The sequence below is a fragment of the Mercenaria mercenaria genome, unplaced genomic scaffold (genome assembly GCF_021730395.1).
Source record: "Mercenaria mercenaria strain notata unplaced genomic scaffold, MADL_Memer_1 contig_3752, whole genome shotgun sequence".
In the NCBI taxonomy this organism is placed as follows: Eukaryota; Metazoa; Mollusca; class Bivalvia; order Venerida; family Veneridae; genus Mercenaria; species Mercenaria mercenaria.
In genome coordinates, this window is record NW_026461922.1 from 73,588 (window position 1) to 85,846 (window position 12,259).

At 39.7% G+C, this 12,259-nt stretch overlaps 1 protein-coding gene across 1 annotated transcript; it reads right to left on the reverse strand.

Annotated features, from left to right (window-relative positions):
* Positions 1 to 1,253: 1,253 nt before the first annotated feature.
* On the reverse strand, positions 1,254 to 5,585 carry LOC128553371 (uncharacterized; the record flags this gene model as incomplete). The annotated part of the gene is made up of 7 exons (XM_053534509.1): positions 1,254 to 1,640; positions 1,701 to 1,997; positions 2,237 to 3,193; positions 3,673 to 3,912; positions 3,973 to 4,629; positions 4,869 to 5,228; positions 5,289 to 5,585. Coding segments are annotated over 7 exons (3,195 nt in total), but the record flags the coding sequence as incomplete, so codon positions are not given.
* Positions 5,586 to 12,259: the final 6,674 nt, after the last annotated feature.

Sequence of the window (12,259 nt, forward strand, 5' to 3'; positions counted from 1 at the left end):
GGTCTGTCTGTTACATGAAAGAAACCTTTGTGTTACAGCAAGGAAATCTAGTTAATTTATTTCAAAAATTTGGACCTAATCATGACTTGTACTTTATGTTTTGCTGAGCTTAAGTGTACCACAGATCGAAAACAAATGTATTGAACTGAGTCCTTACGTTCGTTTGAGTCTATCTTGGTGTGTATGTTACATCTAGGAATTACCTATGTTACAGAAAGGAAATATTTCAGGATTAAAATTTTCATACACATTTTTTCTTTTAGAAAAAAGATAAATAAAAATTTGGTATCTATGTTCTGAAAGAAGATGAAAAATAATTGAATAGAGTTGAAGAAATAAATAGTAACTGTCAATATGGATGCTTTCCATTATAAAAATATTGATATTGATCAACAGTGTGAAAAATAGATCATCCATTTGATTTGTCATCAAGTTTGTACTTGTTTTTTGTGTACAGGAATGCTTACACATCCGACAAAAGCTATGACATTGTGCAGATGATACCAACTCTGGTCTTTAAACTTTTTTGGCCAACAGAAAGAGTTTTCACTTATTCTACCGTTTTGACGCATACACTGTACAAATACACTGGATAAACATGTCTCTGTTACAAGACCGACACAGGCTTTCCATTACAATTTACAATATCATGTTTTCCGACATAATACTCAATAGGTACACTGACATGTTTATCTATTACTTCATATATCTTCTCAATACTTGCGTCACCTTTTATAATTTCATCACTTTTTTCAGTCCTATAAGCTGTCTGGCTTTCGTCTACATTCACAACAACGCTGTCACTCTTACGAACTGTCTCACTATCATCTACATCACTGTAAACCTCCTCACATGTCCCCTCACTCCTGCCACCTGTCTCGCTTTGGCCTGAATCACTGCATACTTCCTCACCGACACTCTTACTCTTACAAACTGTCTCACTACCACCACCTACATCTACCACTTGCATCACTGCATACCTTCTCACCAACCCCACTACTCCTCCAACCTGTCTCACTACCACCTACATCACTGCATACCTTCTCATCAACCCGACTACTCTTACAAACTGTCCCACTACCACCTACATCACTGCATACCTTCTTACCAACCTCACTACTCTTACAAACTGTCTTACTACCATCTACATCACTGCATACCTTCTCACCAACCCCACTACTCCTACAATCTGTCTCGCTGCTACCTGCATCACTGCATACCTTCTCACCAACCCCACTACTTTTACAAACTGTCTAACTACCACCTACATCACTGCATACCTTCTCACCAAACCCATTGCTCTTACAAACTGTCTTACTACCACCTTCATCACTGCATACCTTCTCACCAACCCCACTACTCCTACAAACTGTCTCGCTGTTACCTGCATCACTGCATACCTTCTCACCAACCCCACTACTTTTACAAACTGCCTCACTACCACCTACATCGCTCCATACCTTCCAACCAACCCCACTACTCTTACAATCTGTCTCGCTGTTACTTGCATCATTGCATACCTTCTCACCAACCCCACTACTTTTACAAACTGTCTCACTACCACCTGCACCACTGCATACCTTTTCAGCACCCCAACTGCTTCTACAAACTGTCTCACTACCACCTACATCCCTGCATACCTTCTCACCAACCCCACTACTATTACAAACTGTCTCACTACCACCTACATCACTGCATACCTTCTCACCAACCCCACTTCTACAATCTGTCTCGCTGTTACCTGCATCACTGCATACCTTTTCACCAACCCAACTACTTCTACAAACTGTCTCACTACCACCTACATCACTGCATACCTTCTCACCAACCCTAATACTCTTACAAACTGTCTCACTACCACCTACATCACTGCATACCTTCTCACCAACCCCACTACTCCTACAAACTGTCCCGCTGTTACCTGCATCACTGCATACCTTCTCACCAACCCCACTACTCCTACAAACTGTGTCGCTACCACCTACATCACTGCATACCTTCTCACCAACCCCACTACTCTTACATTATGTCTCGCTGCTACCTGCATCACTGCATACCTTCTCACCAACCCCACTACTTTTACAAACTGTCTCACTACCACCTACACCACTGCATAACTTCTTACCAACCCCACTACTCTAACAAACTGTCTCACTACCACTTGCATCACTGCATACCTTTTCACAACCCAACTACTTCTACAAACTGTCTAACTACCACCTACATCACTGCATACCTTCTCACCAAACCCATTGCTCTTACAAACTGTCTTACTACCACCTTCATCACTGCATACCTTCTCACCTACCCCACTACTCCTACAAACTGTCTCGCTGTTACCTGCATCACTGCATACCTTCTCACCAACCCCACTACTTTTACAAACTGCCTCACTACCACCTACATCGCTCCATACCTTCCAACCAACCCCACTACTCTTACAATCTGTCTCGCTGTTACTTGCATCATTGCATACCTTCTCACCAACCCCACTACTTTTACAAACTGTCTCACTACCACCTGCATCACTGCATACCTTTTCAGCACCCCAACTGCTTCTACAAACTGTCTCACTACCACCTACATCCCTGCATACCTTCTCACCAACCCCACTACTCCTACAAACTGTCTCGCTGTTACCTGCATCACTGCATACCTTCTCACCAACCCCACTACTTTTACAAACTGCCTCACTACCACCTACATCGCTCCATACCTTCCAACCAACCCCACTACTCTTACAATCTGTCTCGCTGTTACTTGCATCATTGCATACCTTCTCACCAACCCCACTACTTTTACAAACTGTCTCACTACCACCTGCATCACTGCATACCTTTTCAGCACCCCAACTGCTTCTACAAACTGTCTCACTACCACCTACATCCCTGCATACCTTCTCACCAACCCCACTTCTACAATCTGTCTCGCTGTTACCTGCATCACTGCATACCTTTTCACCAACCCAACTACTTCTACAAACTGTCTCACTACCACCTACATCACTGCATACCTTCTCACCAACCCTAATACTCTTACAAACTGTCTCACTACCACCTACATCACTGCATACCTTCTCACCAACCCCACTACTCCTACAAACTGTCCCGATGTTACCTGCATCACTGCATACCTTCTCACCAACCCCACTACTCCTACAAACTGTGTCGCTACCACCTACATCACTGCATACCTATTCACCAACCCCACTACTCTTACAGTATGTCTCGCTGCTACCTGCATCACTGCATACCTTCTCACCAACCCCACTACTTTTACAAACTGTCTCACTACCACCTACACCACTGCATAACTTCTTACCAACCCAACTACTCTAACAAACTGTCTCACTACCACTTGCATCACTGCATACCTTCTCACCAACCCCACTACTCCTACAAACTGTGTCGCTACCACCTACATCACTGCATACCTTCTCACCAACCCCACTACTCTTACATTATGTCTCGCTGCTACCTGCATCACTGCATACCTTCTCACCAACCCCACTACTTTTACAAACTGTCTCACTACCACCTACACCACTGCATAACTTCTTACCAACCCCACTACTCTAACAAACTGTCTCACTACCACTTGCATCACTGCATACCTTTTCACAACCCAACTACTTCTACAAACTGTCTAACTACCACCTACATCACTGCATACCTTCTCACCAAACCCATTGCTCTTACAAACTGTCTTACTACCACCTTCATCACTGCATACCTTCTCACCTACCCCACTACTCCTACAAACTGTCTCGCTGTTACCTGCATCACTGCATACCTTCTCACCAACCCCACTACTTTTACAAACTGCCTCACTACCACCTACATCGCTCCATACCTTCCAACCAACCCCACTACTCTTACAATCTGTCTCGCTGTTACTTGCATCATTGCATACCTTCTCACCAACCCCACTACTTTTACAAACTGTCTCACTACCACCTACATCACTGCATACCTTTTCAGCACCCCAACTGCTTCTACAAACTGTCTCACTACCACCTACATCCCTGCATACCTTCTCACCAACCCCACTACTCCTACAAACTGTCTCGCTGTTACCTGCATCACTGCATACCTTCTCACCAACCCCACTACTTTTACAAACTGCCTCACTACCACCTACATCGCTCCATACCTTCCAACCAACCCCACTACTCTTACAATCTGTCTCGCTGTTACTTGCATCATTGCATACCTTCTCACCAACCCCACTACTTTTACAAACTGTCTCACTACCACCTGCATCACTGCATACCTTTTCAGCACCCCAACTGCTTCTACAAACTGTCTCACTACCACCTACATCCCTGCATACCTTCTCACCAACCCCACTTCTACAATCTGTCTCGCTGTTACCTGCATCACTGCATACCTTTTCACCAACCCAACTACTTCTACAAACTGTCTCACTACCACCTACATCACTGCATACCTTCTCACCAACCCCAATACTCTTACAAACTGTCTCACTACCACCTACATCACTGCATACCTTCTCACCAACCCCACTACTCCTACAAACTGTCCCGATGTTACCTGCATCACTGCATACCTTCTCACCAACCCCACTACTCCTACAAACTGTGTCGCTACCACCTACATCACTGCATACCTATTCACCAACCCCACTACTCTTACAGTATGTCTCGCTGCTACCTGCATCACTGCATACCTTCTCACCAACCCCACTACTTTTACAAACTGTCTCACTACCACCTACACCACTGCATAACTTCTTACCAACCCCACTACTCTAACAAACTGTCTCACTACCACTTGCATCACTGCATACCTTTTCACAACCCAACTACTTCTACAAACTGTCTAACTACCACCTACATCACTGCATACCTTCTCACCAAACCCATTGCTCTTACAAACTGTCTTACTACCACCTTCATCACTGCATACCTTCTCACCAACCCCACTACTCCTACAAACTGTCTCGCTGTTACCTGCATCACTGCATACCTTCTCACCAACCCCACTACTTTTACAAACTGCCTCACTACCACCTACATCGCTCCATACCTTCCAACCAACCCCACTACTCTTACAATCTGTCTCGCTGTTACTTGCATCATTGCATACCTTCTCACCAACCCCACTACTTTTACAAACTGTCTCACTACCACCTGCATCACTGCATACCTTTTCAGCACCCCAACTGCTTCTACAAACTGTCTCACTACCACCTACATCCCTGCATACCTTCTCACCAACCCCACTACTATTACAAACTGTCTCACTACCACCTACATCACTGCATACCTTCTCACCAACCCCACTTCTACAATCTGTCTCGCTGTTACCTGCATCACTGCATACCTTTTCACCAACCCAACTACTTCTACAAACTGTCTCACTACCACCTACATCACTGCATACCTTCTCACCAACCCTTATACTCTTACAAACGGTCTCACTACCACCTACATCACTGCATACCTTCTCACCAACCCCACTACTCCTACAAACTGTCCCGATGTTACCTGCATCACTGCATACCTTCTCACCAACCCCACTACTCCTACAAACTGTGTCGCTACCACCTACATCACTGCATACCTATTCACCAACCCCACTACTCTTACAGTATGTCTCGCTGCTACCTGCATCACTGCATACCTTCTCACCAACCCCACTACTCCTACAATCTGTCTCGCTGTTACCTTATTCAACGCCTTCCTTTTCACCAACACCCTTACTCCTGCAACCTCCCTCACTATCGCCTTCATGCATATATGTTCGTTCTTTGTACATTCATTATGCTCTACAGCTTCTTGCAATATATATTCATATTCAGTCACAACCAATTTTTTCAACGTTTATTTATTTCTATTAACTTCCTCTTTGTTTAACTTTTCAATGTTTGTCATATTATATACAGTACATATATAGTAACGTCATTTGCCGCTTCCTGATCAACAGTATATCTTGCATAATATATATATTCTTGTCAGCCTATTTACATGTACAAATGACCAACGACAAAAATACTGCAATTAAATCTAAAAATGTATTTAAAACACACTTTTCAATATCTAAAATCTTTTTTTTTTCCCTTAATGTAACAATTGCTTTCCTTGATGTAACGATGAGGTCAAAATTCAGGATCTACCTTGCACAATGGGAAATATAACTATTCACTCTTTCGCCAAATGCAAGTGTTTAACTCCAGCAAGTATTGCAGTTACATCGAGACTTCATTATACTGCAAGTACATCACATCTATCAGGTTTTAAATATATACATTCCATCATGTAACAAAAAAGTTTTAGAATTATACGCAGTTACCTGGATACTATCATATTTCAATATTTTTATCGCATCAAACACATGCTATTGTAGTTGGCTGCCATATTTGTTTTGAGGCTGCTCTTCAAATACGAGGTGCTAACCCGTCTTTTACTAAGGGAACTGACCTTGTATTTAAGGATTTAAGCAAACTGTTACATCACTGAACTGACTTTAGGGTACAAAGAATATGAAAAAAAATAACGTATTAAATCCAAAGATATTTTATGTTTTTATAGTTTACATTGTGAAAAATGAAACTGAATTTCATTCCAGCTGAAACATAAACACGATATTTCACAATTTGTCCGACAGACAGTGTCACATTTAAAAAAAAAAATAGGGACAATGGAAAGATGCTAATGCTGACACTTCTATCAACTTTACTGAATATTTCCTTCTACTTAGGGTAAATATTTTTAATGAAACATGCACAATTCAATATTGTCCATACCGCACAAAAGAAACTTTCCTGTTGTCTACGCGAAGTTAAACATAATTTCACCGGGACAGGATTTTGTTACAAAAAAATATATTGACTCATATACCCTCTAGCGATGATTTTATCATTAACCGTTTCAAGACGGTGCCCAACTGTATAGAGGATATTTGTTTGTTTTAGTGTAAGATCGAAATATATTTCACCGTGTGAACACTATAATGCAATATTTTCACGAGTGTAAATTATGGTGTTCACGAGTGAAATATATTTTGATCTTACACTAAAACAAACAAATTTTCTATTTATTTTATGTGCTTTTTAGTAGTTTTAACCAAATTATATCCAGTTTGTCCGCGCAACGTCACGTGCATGGCATCATGACGTCATAATGTCGTGACGTCAGGATATCTTTGTAGAAAAACTGTAAATAGTTTTATTACGTTTCCTGATTTCTTTTACATTTAATTACGATAGAACGTATATATTTATAATCCTGCTAGTATTTTTATACATCTTTATCTTTACTGAAGTATATTTTGCAAGGAATTCGGCTACCCCTATCGGGCCTCAGTCACAGCTCTATTCCCTTCCATTCAAAAATATGCAATTTAAGGTTTCAGCTTATGTATGTTCTATATACGCATTTTGCCAAAACTTTGTTTACTTCGCTAACTGATTGCCACTTTTTCTACATTTCTATGAGGTCGACTCTTTCCGGAATGTTCAAGTGTTCGGATGATTACTTTTAGTTATGTTTTTCCGTATCAATCGCGCATGTAAATCCATGCGGGACGCCATTTGAATTTGACCACAAGGCATCATGGGAAATATGCAAATTAGGTAGATCAATGAAAATGGAAAGTAATTACATAATTACGGGAAATGAATCAAATTCCACGTCTCACGAGCGACTCGAAACTAATTTTGATAGAACTATTTGCGATTATACTGAAAATGGACGATCGTGTTCTGAATAAACAAAAGTTATTTTAAAAAGAAATATGAACTTTTATAAGGTAAACTGACTCACTGTTAATCTTCCAAAGTTGTGATCCCTCCAACATTTACAATTCCCAAACAAATTTCCTTTTAATTGTCTGTCTCCTCGACGACATCATAAGTCTGACTTCGTCGATCATCTCGATGAATCCAGGCACGATGGCACCATGCTCTTGAAACGATGATTCATTGAATTCAACATCATTTCGAAAGCATGGTTCAAAGATAACCTGTAGTTTAGTATCCTTATTGAATTATTTCCAGTTCCTTTAGCAGTCATTTTTCCAACAGTTTTGATAAATAAATAGAATATGGTTATTCTCTGTGTTCGCGTCCTTGTTGTTACTGTTTCACTTCTCCGAAACATGTGACGTATGAGACAAATGACGTAAGAAGGCCGAGAGCTCCTCATGCAAATTTACATGAGGCGCATTCGGGTATACTGTACTCAGTATACTGAACTTCTACAAAAGATTGTCAATTTGTCAGGGCTCTTTCTCCGGACAGTTTATTTGTAACATAGACATGTTACGTAGTTGTCTAGAAATATATTACAACTCACTTTTTAACAGAGGAGGCGTGTTCCGTTTTGAAGAAACAGTAATAATTCGCTTTCCATCTTGGTAAAGAAATTGTATTTTATAGTTTGGCCTTAAGAAAAATCTTTGCTTCCGGTAACATGCTAAAAACATTAGGGTAGGTAGGTCGGATTTTTTTTTTGTAATTTTTTTTTATTAAGTGAGACTTTTCGGAAATTATTTTTTTTGTCAAAAAATGAATACAAATAATGGGGTTATGCCGCTAGAGCATCAGCATCAGTAAGTTGATTTCTAACATCACTGACCATGTTTAAAGCATAAAAAGTGCATTCTCCAAGGCCATAAAAACATTTAGGGTCGGTCCAAAAATTTAGGGTGGGTCGGGATACCGGAAACAATTTTTTATGCGTTATCATGCCTTTACTTAATTTTCGACTCGTAATATTACACATATGCGCATAGTATAATAAATTATGAGTCAATAAGGTTTAGATAATGAAAATTTGAAAATTTAGGGACAAGTAAACATCGATGTTTAATTTCTTGTAGATCTAGGACGTTGAATAAATGTCTTGGTTATTAAGAATGAAACTCTAAAAAATAATTACTGTACAGCTGAACTTATTTTCATGTTGAATAGAAGTCACTTTAGTCAGTGATATTAACGACTACTCCCCTCCCCACCCCACCCCCTCCCCACCCCACACTGATATACACGCCCGGACGCTTACTTTCCCTCAAAGTTCTGCGTCTTTGAGGCAAGGAACCTTGCACTATTTTCACACATATATAATTTTTTTTCTTCAATATGGTGTTAGCCCGCCCGCTTTGCTCAATAGGGATCTCGGGATCGGGAGTTCGAGTCCCGGGCGAGGCGTATGTTTTCCGTGACGATCAACATGGTCTTGCTCATAGAATGGGGAGAGACATGTAATTCTTAGTACCGTTTTAGTTATTGGTTACCTCAAAATTTTGGCGGCAAATCTGCACGTGTCTTTCATGCGACCCCTTCGTTAATTACTGCCTGCTTATTTAATTTTAAATTTATGTGATTTTCCCGTCCTAATTTGAAAATGTTAGTATACAAGTATGACTTTAAGAGAACGAAAATTTCCATAGAGATAGTGCAAGTTTATTCTGCTATATAATATATATATATCATTTCAATTTCCCGAGGGATTGTTTATGTCCGAGTCCGTAAGACTTTGCAGATTTTAAACACACGGAAACATGTGTTTTAAATTTATCTTATTCTGGTAGCACAAAATTGGATGAAGTATTCAAAAACAATCGGCTTCTTTCGGGCGAATATGCTTTAAATTAGCGTTCTGTGTCGTAACACAAGGCCGTAAGATAAATTTACAATTAATTACGCACCAGTCTATAACGAAGACGTCACCGTCGAGGTCCATAGCGCTGACAGCCGGTAGTATTGGAAGGGACCTCTGCCCATATAAGGGGCTGGGGGTTAGGGGGTATCTCGCCTGGATATTTTTTAAATACAGACTGGTGAGACATCCCCCACATTAAAAGGGGATCAGGGGGCTCTTCCCCGGGGAAAGTTTTGAAATTTACAGACAGGGAAATGGGGGCCCTCTTTTGCTTTTTTAAGGTAATATAATGAGTATAGGTCACTTCTCAGTCAACGGGGTTGGGGGAGGGGGGAGCACGAGCCCCTTGACACGGCCCTGGATCCGGGCCTCAAGTCCGTATCTGACTGTCATTAAGACAAGTGAATGGTGAAACAAATTTTACGTTTTTGATATAAATTGGTAGGGGTGAGTTATTTCAATTTCTTTATTTACTTTATAAATTTAATTTATATAATATTTCTAAACGTAGACATCGGTCTCGAAGGGTCAATGGTTATAAGGTTTGAGCATACAGCGCTTGCTCCTGCCCTTATCATGTTACTCAAACTCCTGATGGAAAACAACTTGATGTCAACATCTTCGTAAGGGAAGCGCTGGTCTAGTGGTTAAGGTGTCGGCCGCAGTTCATAGGTTCAAGCCCCATGAGGGGCACGACCGCATCTTCTCATATATGACCCCTATAGAGACTTGGGTTTTTCAGGAAGCGGACTCGAGAGTGGATCAAATAAACTTGAAGCTTTTATCCAATCGGGCTCAAATAAATTTGTTTTAACTAACACCTTAGTTTTATTATGAAAAAATCAATTACATGCTTCCCTCAGTTGTTTTTAAATTTACGATACTGGTAAGATGCGTATCGTAAACAATAAACCCCGTTTAGTGCCTCTTTTCTTTACGCGCATAATTAGACCTTGGCATTTTGATTTATGGTCAATCAAGATCAGAGCAGTCACTTTTACCCTACCCCGGGTTAGTAACACAAAAAGATTAAAAAAAAACATTCATCACTATTTTCTGATTTATGTTTAGAAACAAACTACAAAAGACAGGCATTTTCCACCACAATTTCAAAGAAACCCGTGGGAAACCGCACGTTTGACCCCCAGTGATTTGCATATTTGTGACGTCATTACAATGTGGAGAAATTCGTAAAATGGCGGCCGCTGTTTGAAAACATGACAGAATCACAGCGGTGAAGAAAACGTTTTTCTTGCAAATTAGAAGCATCTACACTGATTCAAATGGTATCCAATATAAAAAAGGACAATTTATGTTTATTCATTTCTATACAAAATTTTCCAAAATCCTTGCATGGAGTTGCATAGCACATTCTAAATTCTCCTTCTTATATTGACATTTTTTGACAGGAGTGGCCTATGACGTCAAACGGCAGCATGTCAATACATGCGATCAGCTGTTTAGACGGCACAGAAGCTATGACTAGTGTAGTTCCGTACCAGTGAAAAATAAAAATGATATTTTCACTGTTTGAAACAGTGAAAATATCAATTTGATTTCACTGATAAATTTCAGTATTTCATTGAAGAGCATAAAATAAACTGTTTTATTTGTTTGAAAATTATCTTCGTAAAACAATGCATAGATACGCAATATATGTTGATTCCATTTGTAGAAAAGCAATTGCACAGTATTGGTTTGTCTGCGTATTTGTTGACTTCAATTTATTTTGTCAATTTTATTCAACTCGTTTAATAAATTCAGTTTGGAAAGACACAAATGAAATATTCTTCGTTTTACATGTTACCTTTTCCTGCTGAAAAGTCAAAATATTTTCTGTCTTTACCTATTATAGACCAACGTCTCTTACACTTAAAACGACGTTAAACCCGAAAAGAGTTCGGCTCGGTGAATATAACTTTTTGAGGGTTGATAAATCCTGAATCAACCTATGAAAAAGTCAATAATTGTTTTATTACATGAATAAATGTATAGTCAGTCTTGTTATTGTATCTTTAATAAAGAAATAATGAATACATTTAAACAAATCAGGTTGATGTTGGTTTTCCAAGCACCTACTTCGATCTATTTTTGTTTTCGTACTATTTATAACCCAAGATAACTTGATATGATATGTACTCATTACTTTTCAAACCGTTTTCAGCCAATCAGAGAAACAATAGAATACAGTCATATAATAACAAACATTATTTGGTCGAATCTACTGCCATGGACAAATTTTGTACGAGAATGTGTGATTTTTGCCTCTGTCGGGCTTGAACCTAGTACCTTGTGGTTAAGCACTAACTACTTCACCATTAAAGATTCAAGTTTTATTAGGTTTATAACATAACAACAATAAATTGATATTATATGTATTAGTTCTGAATAGGTAGTGGGCCAATGGCTTGGTGTTGCGACATATAACAGTTGTACAAATTCTTGCGACATTTAAGTCGCCAAATTTAACGTCAACCTTGCGACATCTAAAAGTGGTTGCGACATTTAGCGACTGTGCGGCATTTAACGTTGCCACAAAGATGAGTACAATTATCTAGTTCAGTTCTACCGTTTCAACTCTCCAAGAAAGTAAAACTCCTAATTTTTGCTATATACATCCTAATAACCTATTAC